This window comes from Natator depressus, chromosome 7, assembly GCF_965152275.1.
Source record: "Natator depressus isolate rNatDep1 chromosome 7, rNatDep2.hap1, whole genome shotgun sequence".
Taxonomy (NCBI): domain Eukaryota; kingdom Metazoa; phylum Chordata; order Testudines; family Cheloniidae; genus Natator; species Natator depressus.
This window is the reverse complement of record NC_134240.1, coordinates 31,803,927-31,818,777: the sequence shown is the minus strand read 5'-3', so window position 1 is coordinate 31,818,777 and position 14,851 is coordinate 31,803,927. Positions and strand designations below refer to the sequence as shown.

At 57.9% G+C, this 14,851-nt stretch overlaps 1 protein-coding gene and 1 long non-coding RNA gene across 4 annotated transcripts in view; both read left to right on the top strand.

Annotated features, from left to right (window-relative positions):
- The first annotated feature begins 3,875 nt into the window (after nucleotides 1–3,875).
- LOC141991463 (prospero homeobox protein 1-like) lies at nucleotides 3,876–9,855 on the top strand. Of its 2 annotated transcripts, XM_074959777.1 has the most exons (5): nucleotides 3,876–4,108; nucleotides 5,788–6,799; nucleotides 8,646–8,753; nucleotides 9,182–9,376; nucleotides 9,670–9,855. In XM_074959777.1, exons 2-5 carry the CDS (start codon nucleotides 5,801–5,803, stop codon nucleotides 9,853–9,855), a joined length of 1,488 nt encoding a protein of 495 aa, XP_074815878.1. In that variant the 5' UTR covers nucleotides 3,876–4,108; nucleotides 5,788–5,800. The 2 variants fall into 2 exon arrangements, with proteins under 2 accessions (XP_074815878.1, XP_074815877.1); XM_074959776.1 differs by lacking the exon at nucleotides 3,876–4,108 and having other exon boundaries at nucleotides 5,537–6,799.
- A 3,461-nt stretch (nucleotides 9,856–13,316) lies between these two features.
- LOC141991462 (uncharacterized) overlaps nucleotides 13,317–14,851 on the top strand; it is a 48,385-nt gene continuing 46,850 nt past the window's right edge. For both annotated transcript variants that reach the window (XR_012640368.1, XR_012640367.1), the window contains exon 1: nucleotides 13,317–13,793. This is a non-coding gene — a long non-coding RNA (uncharacterized LOC141991462). The remainder of the gene's footprint in view (nucleotides 13,794–14,851) is intronic.

Sequence of the window (14,851 nt, the reverse complement as noted above, 5' to 3'; positions counted from 1 at the left end):
GTCTAGGGGGGTTGTGTGTGGTTGCCTTGTGTATATGTGGGGAGTCATGGTGTTACTGGGGGATGGGTTGTGTGTGAGGTTTCTCAAGTGGGGGTGTTGTGAGGCAGGGTGTCTGTGTGTGTGTGTGTGTGAATTTGAGTGTGGAATGGGGGTTGTGTGTGATGTCTGAGAGTTGGGACGCACATGCGTCCTTGCCAGAGGGTCTCAGAGAGGAGAGTAGGGACTAGTGGTTTAGCGTGGGGGGAGGGCTGGGGTGGGAGCCAGGACTCCTGGGTTCTATCCCTAGCTCTGGGAATGGGGTGGGAATCCCAAATCTTGGCAGAGTTTAAAATGACCCAGGTTTTTGAGACTAAAGCCCGAGGCCTGCTCATCTGGGGGGTAGTGCGCCCTGCAAGATGCCCACCAGAAGCATAGTTAGATGCCAGGAAAGAGAGCCATGTGCCTAGGCCGTTGGTTGGGATAGAACATTTTTCTTTGTGCTTGTGGTTCAGTAATTGATACCTGGGTTTGACAAAGGCTCTTAGGGGTAGCTGTAACCCACTAGTTACAGGCTCCCAGAGGGAAGATCTGCTGGTACCTGAACCCAGCAGGCCCGGGAAGGGCCCAGATGTAGCCCAGCACCCAGGCCAAGAGTAGGAGAATCACAAGATTCCTCCTTGAGAGAGGCGAAGGCCAGAGACCTGAGGAGGTTGTGCTCATACAGAAAAGGGGTTTCCCACTGTTTCCTGTTTCCCACTCCCCGCCTCCTGGAGCCTGCTGGTCTCCCTGGCCTGGGGCCAGATCAGAGCCAGTTCCCCTTGGAGAGGAAAGGCCCTTTGTCCCATTCCTCACACCCATGAGCTAGCCAGTCCCCCTACCTGGGGCTGGATCAGAGCCACTGCCCCAAAATGGGGACGGGGAAAGGCTTGTGTCCCATTCCCCAACCCCCTAAACCAGCCAGTCTATCTGCCGTAAGGCCAGATTTGAGCTAGGGCCCCTTATAGGGGAAAAGCCCCATATCCTATCCCCAAGCCCTCCTGAGCTAGCCAGGCCACTGTCATGGGACTAGATTGGAGTTGGTGCCCCTTATAGGGGAAAGGCCCCATGTTCCATTTCCTGCCCAGTGGCTGGATCGGAGCTGATGTCCCCTAAAGAGGGAAGGACCTACCCCTCTGAGCCAGCTGGTCCCCCTCACCTGGGGCTGGATGGAAGCCAGTGCCTCCTAGAGGTGAAAGGTGCTGTATTCTATTCCCAGGCCTCCTGAGCCAACCAGTCTCCCACTCAGGCCAGACTGGAGCTAGCTAGCACCATCTAGGAAAAAACCCATGTCCCATTCCCAGGCACCCTTGTGTATCCCCAGGATGGGTGGGGGGTGTCTATAACTCAGAATCCGACAGCCTGAGAATCTGGGCTGTGTTTATTTCCCTCCAAGGTGCCTCTCCCTCCCTCCCCTTTATGGTGTCCAATTAAATCTTAAAACAACTCAGGCAAACACACAGCAGCCTCTCAAGAGGAACTGGAGGCCCATGTTCTCATGGGGCCCAGCTGGGACTGATAAGCTGGGACCTTCCAGCCCCTGGGAAACTCCTGCCCGTGATGTCTGTGACGGGGTAAGTGACAGATCCTCAGGTAATGGATGAGGGGCCTGTCTCTCCCAGGAGATTAATGAATCTGCTTATCTGGAGCTTTTATTAGTCTGGGGAATTTTGCCATCATCAGAGCAGGTGACTCTGTTCCATAGTGATCCAGATGGGTCACGTCTGCCCTTTAAGGTGGTGCTCCAGGGGCTAGGCTGCTGGCCTGGGACTCAGGACAGCTGGGTTCAATTCCTGGCTCTGCTGCAAATTCTATGGGTGATCATCCACTCTGTGACTCAGGTTGCCTGTCTGACAAATGGGAAGAATAATACTGCCTTTGTCCATGACTGCAAACTCTTAAGGGCAGGAGACTGTGTCTCACTCTGTGTTTGTGCAGTGCCTGGCCCAAAGGGGACCCCAGTCCCAGCTGTGGATTGTGGAGCACTCAGAACAACAGGGGCCCCAGTCTCAGTCATGGGTCTGTGCAGCACCCAGGATGACAAGGGTTCTGATCCCCATTGTGGGTCTGTACAGCGCCTGGCTCAATGGGTACTGTGTCCACACATGAAAGCAGCTGGCAGGTCTCTTGTCCCATGGGTCACCTATGGCACTGGTCACAAAGAACCAGGAGGATCTGTCTGCCAGTGTGCAAGGGAGTTTGCCAATCTGCGCACCTTCCAGAATTGCCCCAGGCAGGGAGCAGATACTGGGTGGGTGGAGGGAATAGGCCCTTAAATACCTTGTGGGCAGAAGAGTGGAGTTTAGTGATTAGAGCGGGGCTGCTGGGAGTCAGGATTTCTATTCCCAGATCCATGGGCGGGGAGGGACTGGGAAGAGCCATGACTTCCCCCCATGCCTCCAGGGGAACAACTCCCTGCACTGGGGTGTGCAACTCTGTGCAAAGACCCTATGGGTCCCTGGAACTCTGCTGTGTCAAAGGGGCATGAAAACAGGCCCTGATAATGCCAGCAAGCAGAAAACAAGAGGCGCGGAGTGGCCGGGGTGGGGGCTGGAGATTAAGGGCTGAATGGAGGCAGTGAATGGGCCAGGCAGCGCGGGGGGGGGCACAAATCCTTTGGACGCATCGAGACGTGAATATAGGAGCAGACACAGCACTTGTGCCTAAGCCCTGGCCTGCCACCCACGTACGGGGCTGGGTGGTTATTGTGGCGGCCACAGGCCCAGACTAATCCACCCGCATTCCTGATGGGTTGGCTAAAGGCTTCTCCCAGGGTTAGCTCATTAAACCAGCCCTGGGGAGTGGGTCTGGGATGAGTGGGGAAGAGACCCTTAAAGACCCTGTGGGCAGGGGAGCAGGGTGGAGCACTGAGGATTGGGGATATGGGAATCAGGACTCCTGGGTTGTGTCCCCACCACAGGAATGGGAGTGATGTCTTGTCGTTGGAACAGCAGGGCTTGGGAGGCAGGTTCTGTCCCGACTCAGGGAGGGGAGTGTTGGCAGCTAGATAGTGGGCCCTATGTGAGGCAGTGTGGGTACGCCTGGCTGTGAGCATTGGGTGGGGTTGTGCATGAGGAAGGTGTCTGAATGCGAGTGGGTACATGTGTTTAGGGGAGGGGGTTGTCTGTTTGAACAGCTGCCCCATAAATGTTGCAGTTTTAGGTTGCAATTCCCCCTGTCCCCTTCCTTCCTCCTGGGACTCCACAGATCCCAACCACCTAGGACCCCCCAGACCCTGTTGATCCCCTCCCCCACTGGGGTCACATTGACTGACACACACACACTCACTCACTCACTCACTCACTCACTCACTGTGGCCCCTTGGATTCTGGCAGGTCCCTTCCTGCTCCGAGGCTGCCCCGGCTGCCAGCTGCCTGAGGGGAAGTACCGTTGTATTTATGGTGTGATTTACAGCACCCCAGAGTGGCAGCTGGGAGGCGAGGGCTGTAGCCACCTGACTTAGCCAAGGGTCTGGGGACTGGAGCAGCTGGGAGCCAGGATTCTTGGGTTCTATCCCAGCTCTGGAAGGGCAGTGAGTTCTAGTGGGACAGGGTCAGGGGTGGGAGCTTGGAGTCAGGACACCTGGGTTCTCCCCCCAGCTCTGGGAAGGCAGTGGGGTATAATGGGTGTTAGAGCAGGGGGGCTGGGAGTCAGGACACCTGGGTTCTCCCCACAGCTCTGGGAGGGGAGCAAGGTGTAATGGGTTAGAGTGGGGGGCTGTCAGGATTCCTGGGTTCTCTCCTCAGTTCTGGGAGGGGAGTGGCTTCCTGTGTTCACTTATTTCCTAGCATTTCCTTCTCCCTTAATGGTCTCCAGGACTTGGCTCTTCCTTTTGGCATCGGGGTCCAGCTTGACCCTCCTCCCACTCTGGCTCAGGATTGACAAGGGGATAACCCTCTGCCCAATCATGGTTCAGCTCCTCCCCTGCTACTGGCATTCCCCTCCCCCCACGTGGGGCTGTGTCCCCGTGGTGTGATGTCACCAGAGGAATGACCCAGGTCCTTCCTGGCTCTGTCAATCAGTGTGGCAGAGACTAGCTGGCATCAGGAATCAGGGCTCAGGGGCTCTCCCCAGGGTGGGCACCTGCCAAGCGGTGAGTCAGAATACCATCTGCCCCTGGCACCTGCCTTCAGGTGCCAGCATGGGCAAAGGGGCAGAGTCAACTGGGGACTTCCAGGGCACCCCAGGGATGCTGGGGAGGAGGGGGAACAGAGGTCATGGGGGTTCAGGAGCAGGGTGGGGAAGTTGAGGGGAGGCAGGGTCTGGGTGAGGAGAAGCTGGAATTGGAATATAAGGGTTGGCATACAGGGAGCAGGGGAAGGCTGGGAGTTGGGTGCAGAGTTTGGATAAGGTGATGCTCAGGGTTTGGGGCCAGGGAAGGTCTGGGGGTGGGGTGCAGGGGGTGAAGCAGGGTTGCAGAGGGGCTGGGGGATTGGGGTAATTAGGGGAGCCAGAGGGGATGCAGGGCTGGGGGGTAGGAAGGTCCGGGTTGGGGGTGCAGGAAGAGGTTAGGGGAGAGCTGGGATGGGAAATGCAAGGGAACAGGGAAGGTCTGGGTGGAGGATGTAGGAGGGCTGAAAGGAGGCAGGTTCTGGGTGGGAGGATGTAGAGGGCTGGCTGGGGGGAGACAGGTGGAGGATGCTGCGGGAGGCAGGGCCTGGTTCGGAGGATGCAGGGGGGCAGAAGGGAGGCAGGGGGCTTATCTGTTTACTATAAAGTTTAGCCAGAGTGAGAGCCACAGATCCCAGAATCCTGGTGCTGCCCCCCTCCAGCCAACGTCATGGGGGTTGTCAGATGCCCGTTGCCCCAGCCTCCTGCTTTCTACCCATAACACAGCCTGTTCCTAGTAGTTGTTCCTAGTAGGGGTTTGGGGGGCAGGGGAGAGGGGCTGGGAGGAGGAGGGGTTGCACTCTTGTGTCAGGGTAACAAAATGGAGAGCAGCATCCTGGCCCTGAAGGAGTCGGGGAGGGGGGTCTGAGGCGAGGGCTGCGGGGAGGGGGCAGGGATCTCAGCAGGATGGCCTGCCACAGCCTGGGGCAGCGAGGGGATCACAGCAGAGGCGAGGCTGGGGCGGGGCTGCTGGAAGGGGGACAGGGCGCTCTCAGAGGGGGAACTGGGAGGTCTGCCATAGCCCAGGCCTGGGCGGATGTGGGGGCAGGGATCTCAGCAGGGGATGGAGGGCTGGGGGCACGGTGCGTGGTGCAAAACAGGGGGTTGTTAGGTTTGTGTCAGGCCCACACGCGTCTGCCTTCTCAGGGAGCAGCCAGAGGCCTGTTTGCTTTGGCCAGGGACCATGGAGGGGAGAGTTTGCTGGGGGCGGGGGGAGAGTGAACCTTTGCTCTAGTGGCACCTCTGCCTACAGCCCTTAAATGGCCCTGCACCCTCCCCTAACCTGCTAGCCCAAGGTCCACCAGCTGGGATCTCTGCATGAGCCAGCTGTATTAACTCCTTCCAACTCCTGCCCCACCTTTAGGTTGGGGTCGAGACAGACCCCACCCCACCACACAGAGCGGGATCCTCTGAGAAAAGCCAAAGAAGGAGCAGGTTGGGGGAGTCAGTAGGGGGCACTCTCCCTTCACCGTCAGTGCCCTAGTGTGGTGCTAGCGGGTGCTGTGCTGCAGGGAGTGGGGCAGGTTCTCAGTAGGGGGACTCTCCCCTTGTATTCAGTGTTGACCCTAATGCCCCAGAGCGGTACTGGGGGCGCTGTGCTGCAGGAGGGAGCACAGTGCACAGCCGGCTCCCCAACTCCCATGTGTCTGATCTTTTTTGCAGACTCCCAACAACGATGTCCTTCTCCGGCACCAATCTCAAGCTGGAGCGGCTAGAGGAGCAGCAGCCGGAGGACCCCGGCTACCAGCTCAGCCTCCAGAACCAACCTAGGGGCTGTGGGGACATGGCGGCCCCTTACCCTGACAGTGATCTCATTTCCCAATGGCTGCGCAGGAGTGTGAAGGCCAAGCTGGTGGAGGCCTGTGACTTGGGCGAGTCTTCCCAGGGGGACGGGGAGGTCCCAGCGAAGAGGGGTCTGGATCCAGAAAGTGCCAAGGACTTTGTCTGGGCTAAGCGGGCCCGGGTAGAGAACATCGTGTGCAGCATCAGCAGCTCATACCGTGATGGGGGCCTGGAAGAAGGAGGCTCTGGGTATGGCCGCTCCCGCCGGGCCCAGGAGCGGAGCCAGCTCAAGCAGCAGCTGGAGAAGATGCGTGAGCAAGTGTTCCAGCTGCAGGAGAAACTGTGCCAGATCTACAGCGGGGTGGCCCAGGAGGAAAGAAGCAACATGGGGGCAGCCTGGTCCCAAGAGCCAAGCAGAGTTGGAGCCAGCACCCGGCATCCTGGGGAAGGGAGTAGGCACCCTGGCACCCTGGCCGAGGCCCTGAAGGAGGAGCTTGGGGCAGCCATGACCCAGGTGGTGGACACGGTCATGCAGGTGTTTGCCCGCCAGCAACCCCCACCGGAGGAGCCCCCCTGCAGTTACCCAAGTGACCAGACAGAGGCACTGCCCCTAGTGGTGAGGAAGAGCCTGCCCCGTGCCCCCCCAGAGCTGGTGGCCAGCACCTTCCCCCAGCCCATGGCTGTGCCCCCATACCTGGCTGCCTTCAAGGACAGAGCAGCAGGAGAGGCCTACTGGGAGAGTGTGAGCCTGCGCACCAAGCTGTCCTCACGCCACCTGTTGCAGCCGCACTGTGCCCTCTTTCAGCTGGCAGAGCCAACTGACCGGCAGCTCCCCAAGAGCCAGGCCACAGAGACGCACCATGGCCAGGAGCCAGCACTCTACAGGCCCTCAATATCCTTTAGTAGCCGGCCAGGACTGGGGTAGAGTGGGGAGAGGATCTGATCCCTGTCCCACACTTCCCTCACACATCCTGCCCCCAACTAACCCACACACATTCACCCCCCACACACACATCCTGTCCCCCACTGACCCACGCATACACCCTGCCCACAACTAACCCACACAGGTTCACCCCCTTCAAATGCACCCTGCCCTCCACACTCTGCCCCAAACTAACCCACACACATTCACCCCCATGCACATCCTGACCCACTCACACAGTCTGACCCGCACACACACTAACCCACACACATTCACTCCCCATGCACACACTGACCCACACACCCTGTCCCCCCGATCCACACACACTGCCCCCCCAATCCTGCTCCCAACTAGCCCATACATATTCACTCCACACACACAACCTATCCTCCACTGACCCACCACACACACACTCTGCCCCAAGCCAACCTACACACATTCACCGTTCACACACACACAGTTTCCCATAGACCCACACACGGGCATCCCCTTGCTGAACTCCCACACACTGGCCCCTGCCTCATATACATATACGGACATCCACACACAGCCTCTTCCTTCTCCCTCCCCCGGCCCATATGCAGCATACCCACACCCATACACACACTCCTGCCCCCCACCTCACGCACACCCCATACACTCATTGAGCCCTGCCATCAGCTCAGCCAGCCCTCCCCTCTGGCCTTGCCCTGCTCCACTCCACACCTGCTCACATCTTGCTGCCACCTGTGAGGCGTTGGCAGGGCAGGTGTTAGCATCACCTGCTCCCTCCACACCACCCACCCACCGCTAGTCCCCTGAGGCCTGGCGTAGGTTTAATGGTTAACCAGGCTGAGCCGGACCCTAAGCTGATTGCACAGCTCAGAAAGAGCTTCCTCCTGAAACCCGCTAGGCACCTGCTGGGAGTAATCCCTGGGATTAGTGGGGGTGGGCTGGCAAAGACACTCCTGCTGTCCCCCCATCCTACACACTGCTCGCTCTACACACTGCCCACCCTACATGCTGCCCTGCATCCTACACACTGCCCCCTCCCGCAACTGCTTCCCACCCTACACACTGCCCCCTCCCCTGACTGCCTCCCACCCTACACACTCCCCCCCTCCCCGCTGTCCCGCGCCCTACATGCTGCCCCCTCCCCTGTCCTACACACTGCCCCCTCCCCACACTGTCCCCCATCCTACATACTGCTTCCTCCCGACTGCCTCCCACCCTACACACTGCCCCTTCCTGCTGCTATCCCCCGCCCTACATGCTGCCCCCTCCCCTAACTGCCCTCCAGCATACACACTGCCTCCTGTCCGCTGCTCTACACACAGCTCTCTCCCCCCACTGTCCCCGCCCTACATGCTGCCCCCTCTCCTGACTGCCTCCCGCCCCACATGCTGCCCCCCTCTCGACTATCCCCTACCCTACACACTGCATGCACCCTACACACTGCCCCTCCCTGACTGCCTCCCCCATGCTGCCCTGTCCCTTGACAGCCATCTCCCCTACACTACCCCTCCCTCGAAAGCCCCCATACACACTGCTACACACACATACACCCCACACACACAACCTATGACCCACTGACCCCCTCTCTCTTTACAGCCTGAGCTGAGCTGCCAGGGTGGAGATAAGAGATTGAGAGGTGAGATTCGTGGGGTACAATGGGGAGGAGGGGCTGGGAGTCAGGACTCTCCTGGGTTCTATTCTCAGCTCGTGGTCAGGGGTCACTGCTTTCTTGGGGGGGTGGGGGCAGTCTGCTCTCTGGAGGGCCTTGGAGCGAGGTGCCCCCATTATAGCCCTTCCCCTGGTTGCTCCTTAACCCCATCATTCCCAGGAGGGCCTCACCCCTGGGCACCTGAAGAAGGCCAAGCTGATGTTCTTCTACACTCGCTACCCCAGCTCCGGGACGCTCAAGACCTATTTCTCCGACGTCAAGGTGGGTCCTTCAGAACCTCCCCAACTCTGGGACAGTTTGACCATGGACCCTCCCCATGGATCCAGGCCCCCTTCTGTATGGCCCATGCAGGTCCTCTAGCACCATCCACCCATGGAGGGAGGGTCCCTTCCCCCCGCCCCCCACACTGACCCTGTTGCCAGAAACAGACACTTAAGTAGATCATGTGACGAGAGATGTGGCGGGGCGGGGATTGGACTGCCCTTTTCCCAGGGAGCTGGAGGGCAGGAAGGGGGATTGGACCCCTGTTTGCAGGGAATTGGGGGGCAGGAGGGGGAGATTGGACCCCCCCTTTTCCCAGGAAGTTGGGGCAGGGAAGGTGGGTCACTCCTCCATTTTCAGTGAATTGGGGGACTGAGGCCCAGGGCTGCGTTGATGGCAACGTGTCTCTCCTCTTGCTGTCCCCCCAGTTCAATCGCTGCATCACGTCCCAGCTCATCAAGTGGTTCAGCAACTTCCGGGAGTTCTTCTACATCCAGATGGAGAAGTTCTCACGCCAGGCATTGAGCGATGGGGTGCTCAGCGTCGAGATGCTGACTGTCACCCGGGACTCGGAGCTGGCACGTGTCCTCAACCAGCACTACAACAAAGCCAATGACTACGAGGTGGGCAGGGAGGCAGGCAACGTGGGGCACACAGACCGGGTGAAGATTTGGGAGGGGCCCCGTAAGTGGGGCACGTGGGTGGGAAGGGGAGCACAGGCCAAGTTGGGGATTGGGGAGGGATCCTGGCTGAGGTGAGGAGTGCAGGCCTGGGGTGATCTTGGCAGCATGGGAGCAATTGACAAGAGGAAACTGACCTTGGGGGAGGAATAAAAGAGCCCTGCTAAGACCCTCCTGCGCCAGGTGTCACCAGTCCTGACAGGGTGATGCCCTCATGTCTTTTTCCCCCCACCCAGATCCCCAGCAAGTTCCTGGAGGTCTCCCAGATCACCCTGCGTGAATTCTTTAGTGCCATCTCCCGGGGCTGTGATGCTGACCCCTCCTGGAAGAAATCCATCTACAAGGTTATCTGCAAACTGGAGTGCGACATACCCGATGCCTTCAAATCCCCCCATGGTCTGCCAGATACCGTGCATGAGTGACTGGGGGAGGGGCGCTGCAGAGTTGGGGTCCTTGGCGGGGGGGGGAGAGGGGAGGGCTCTGGTAATTTATTGCTGATGTAATCCACAATGTTGCTAAATTGCTGGCTGAGGTCGGGGTGGCCTTGACACCACCCACGTTTCAAAATTATCCTCCCCACACATAGCAGAGAAGGTTGCATTGGGAGAGTGTAGGGACTGCAGGCCAGGGAGGGATCCCAGCAGTGGGGGAGGCAGGCGGTGTGGGGAGCACAGAAAAGGAATGGGGATGGGGGAGGGAGGCAGGCAGTGTGGGGAGCACAAGAAAGGAATGGGGATGGGGGAGGGATCCCAGCAGTGAGGGAGGCAGGCGGCATGGGGAGCACAGGAAAGGAATGGGGATGGGGGAGGGATCCCAGCAGTAGGGGAGGGAGGCAGACAGCGTGGGAAGTGCAGGGTGGTGGAGGCAGGGTTGTGGGAGCACAGGCAGGGGATGGGGATGGAGGAGGGATCCCAGCGATTGCAGGGGAGGTGGTGTGGGGAGTGCAGGCTGGGGAGTGGAGCCAGGGGAGGGATCCCAGCAGTGAGGGAGGTGGCTGGCATGGGGAGCACAGACCAGGTACAGGTGAAAGTTTCTTCTTGGGGTGGGATCTACAGCTAGGAACAGTACCCACATGGGCCCCATCCACACCCTAAGCAGTGAGTGGTTTGTGTTAGTGGCTGCGCTTGCCCACGTCCATGAGTCTAAGGCCTGTGGAAGGTGGGAGGGGGGTGGCGGGGAGAGGGGCTTGTGCTTCCCAGTGTATGTATTGCTGAGACTTCACGCTCCCTCTGGACCCTGCCAATAAAGACACATTGAAAAGCTGCTGTCTGTCTCCTGGGGTTGGGGCTGGGACTGGGGTGCTGGGGTTAAATTCCAGCGGGTGCATGTGCCAGATCACCCTACCCATAGCCCTGTGTGTGAGCCCAGAACATCAGCAATTCATACTCCCCTGGTCTGGGGGTTCTGGAGGAATTTGGAGGCAGTGTTGTCCAGTGGTTAGGGCACTACCTTGGGAGTCAGAACACCTGGCTCTGCCAAACTTCATGTGACCTCGGGCATATCATGTAACCTTTCCATGCCTTGACTTTTGCATCAAATGGGGAAAATTATCCTTCCCCTTGTCTGCTTAGGTTCTTTGGGGCAGGGACTCTCTCTTGCTGTGTATTTGTGCAATGCTGGGTAAAATGGGCCCCCCGATCTCAGTACGGGTCCTGTGCAGCACCTGGCATGACGGGGGCCACAGTCTCAGTTGTGGGTCTGTGCAGTGCCTGGCACGATGGAGCCCCGATCTCTGGGGGCGGGTCTCTAGCTACTATTGTACACAAACAGTACCAGGCCTGAGACTGGAGTCAAGACTCAGGTGATGTGATACTGCCTTTGAGGGGGGCCAGTGGGGCGATGATTTGCTGATGCCTATGCGGATGAGACGCTGCCAACTTGTGGGGATTAGGAAGTGTGGAGAAAGAGAGAGAGCCAGAGTGAGTGTGGAGGACAATTCCTCCACCCCCCATCTGGATCCCCATTAATTAAATGGCTGCCCTGCTCAGGTGGCTGAACAGCTGGTGGTGCATTTTAAAATCACAAATCCCCCCCGGCCTGGCCCAGCTGCAAATGGCCAGATTAATACACCCGATTAACCATGGGGGGAGGGAGGGATGATGTTAGCATCTTGGGCTTTGAGGCCATCGTGCTGCAATAGTCTCTCTCTGCTAGCAGCCCCACAAGCCTAGAGCCGCCCCAGTGCTGTGGAATCCTGTCCCCTAGTCCCTGTGGGGGAGGATTTCTCAGCAGAAGCTAAAGGTGACCTCAGTCTGCACAATCATTGCAGGATTTTTCCAAAGCTTTCTGCTTAAAGACACCGGGAGGAACTAGGGGACATAAAGAGCTTTGGGGGAGGGGCTAGTTTGAATTAGATGGGGTGGAGGAGTGACCTGAGGGATGGAGCAGAGTGACCAGAGGGGTGGAGGAGTGACCAGAGAGGCTCAGAGTCCAGGAGTCTCCTGCTTTGGTTCTGAGAGGCGGTGGAGTTTGCCAAGGACTCTTAAAATGCAGTAACTGGTGGCCACCGCGCAGGGAGGGAGGGTGGAATGTGATATGGGGTCTATCAGCTCTGGGTACCAATCCCGATCCAACCCCAGGTCAGAGGGAGTTGGGAGAATGGGCCATGGCTGCTGCTTATACAGGGATTCTTCGGGTAGCACGAAGATGCGGCCGCTATTTATACAGGGATCCTTCGCCTGGCACTGAGATGTAGCTGCTGCTGGGATGGCACCGCAGCTGTTTATACATGGCTCCCTCCTTCATCGGTGCTGAGATGCAGCCGCCTCTGGGGTGGGGCATGGGAACTGTTTATACAGAGCGCTCTTGCTCAATGCTGAGAGGCAGCCACCTCTGGGGAGGGGCGTGGGAGCCATTTACACAGGGATTTCTTGCCCGGTGCTGAGATGTAGCTGTTTCTGGGGCAGGGAAAGCACAGAAACACTACCCAACCGATGGGACAGCAGAAGAAGTACACTCCTGTAACCAGCTGGTACGGTAGGAGGTCAAATTGAATGGGCCATGTGGGAATTTAGCCAGATAGTGGGGGCTCTTGGGGAAAGTGCTAGGCAGGTTTAGTGACCAGGCGGTGTCAGTGAGCCTCATTTTGAAATCTCATGTTAAGGTCAGCAGCACAGCACCCCTTAGCCGAGGCACTGGGGTCAGCATTGACTGTGAGGGCAGAGTGTCCCCTACTGAGCCCCTGTCCTGCTCCCTGCACAGCACCGACTCAGCCTGCCCCTGCTTAGCAGTGCTTAGCTAGAGAATTATCTCTCCCCCCACCCAACCCCTTAGCCACCGGCCACAGGGGTGAGAGAGGGGATGGCAACCCATAGCTGCTGTGTTGCAGTGAGCAGGAGGAGCTGGGGCCAGCAGTCTGGGGTGGAGCAGAGAAGAGGCTGCCTGCCCAAATCCAGGGGTGGCTGTAGATGGGTCCCATTGCAAAGTGGCTGAAACTAACTTGTCTTCCTTTCGCTTTCCCAGCCCCAATCCCTGCAGGAAAGAGTGGGAGACACCTAGGACCCGCAAGCTGGGAGCTGCCATCGCTGCGAGGCTGCTGCTACTCCATCGGGGCCAGGAGCTGCCCCCATAGTCTTGGGACAGAGACCACAGGGTAAATGAGAGCTGTCGGTTTGGTACAGAGCCCTCGTAACGTGCGACTGCTCCTTTAGTCTGTGCCAGCATGTGGGGCTTGCTGGGCTGGAGGCTCTCCCCCTCCCCGTTGGTGCTCCTGCCTGTAGCTGTGTCTGGTACCTTAAAGCCAAGGGCCAGTGGCTTCCTTGCAACTTGGGCCTTGTGAAAGCCATGTAGTCCAAGATGGCCGCTGCGCCATGGTAACTGGGCCCAACAAGTATGGCCCAAGATGGCCGCTGCGCCATGGTAACAGGGCCTGGCCCGTGTGGTCCAAGATGGCCACCTGTCCAGGTTTTCCCAGGATTGTCCCTGCCCTGGGATGTTTGTCCAGGTGTTCAGTACACACTGCAAGCTGTATGGTTTTAGGGCTCAGGATCATCCTGGTGTGACAGGCTGATAACTTCCTGCAATGTCCTCACTGAATGTTACTGAATTAAATTAAAACGTATTGCATTTGTTTTAACATCTTTGCACTCCATGTACTGAAAACGCGATGGTGTCTGTGTTACTGCGGAATTGCATGTATTTCCATGGGACAGGTCAATAGGAGAACAGCAGGAGGTGGTAAAGGAAATTCACCCAGGCAGCCTGTAACATCTCTAGAGGAGACACCCCCTGGAGCACTGCGCGTACACGAGATCAAACTGGATTCTCGAGGGCACCACAGACAAAGAAAGCGGTTTTGGATAAATAGCCTGGTTTTAACCTGACTCAAGGCCTTCTTCCTGATCCAGCAAACAGCCAGCATGTGAGTGGATTCTCGTATTGTTTTGAATGTTTTCTCTGTCGTGCTTTTTACCTTAAGAATAATGTAGGCCTGCCTAGGAAGTGCTGGGGCGTACCTTATAACTGCAGCAATGATATGTGTTAACCGTCTCTAAAGACAGGTTATAGAGTAGCAGCCGTGTTAGTCTGTATTCGCAAAAAGAAAAGGAGGACTTGTGGCACCTTAGAGACGAACTAATTTATCTGAGCATAAGCTTTCGTGAGCTACAGCTCACTTCATCGGATGCACGATGCACAGATGCTTACGAAAGCTTGTGCTCAAATAAATTGGTTCGTCTCTAAGGTGCCACAAGTACTCCTTTTCTTTTTGTCTCTAAAGAGAAAGCAAAGAGGTCTGGCTTGGGCAAGGTGCCTCTGCTGCAGGGAACACTGTGCAGGCAGGGTCCTGTGCAGCTTGCAAATCTCCTGGTCAGAAGAGAGAGGGCCGTGGGTCTCCAACAGGAGAGTAAAGAGCTGGGGAGCAGAAAGCTTGGGGGGGGGCCCTTGCTGGGCCATTGAGGGGAAATACAGGTGCGGTTGCCCTGAACTGTGACATGTGGACGTCCTAATTTGTGTACCTCAGAGGTAGCAGCCGTAGAGTGGGGCCCACGTGGTCCAGCATGGCTGCCATGCCACAGCAGCAGGGCCTGTGTGGGCTGAGAGGTGGGGGAGCATTGTTATTGCTGTTTTGGAGACGAGGAAAATGAGATGTGGAGAGGGAATGGGACTTGGATTTGAGGCAGTGGCTGAGATGGAGAAAGAGCCCAGGAGCCCTGATTCCCAGCACCCCACACTGGGCTAATTGCAAGACCCCATGCCCCTCCCAGAGGTGGAGATAGAACCCAGGAATCCGGACCCACTCCCTTCCCACTCCGTGTTGTGGTTGTGGGGCCTTTAATGGCCACAGTGCTGTGGTAGCAGGGCCATGGAAGTGTTCCCAACTCACAATGTTTTTGTGAGTGACAGGATGGATTTCTGGAGCCCATCTGGTAATGCCATGAGAAGTTCCAGCCCCCGCATGGCTGGAAGGCAGAAAAGTCC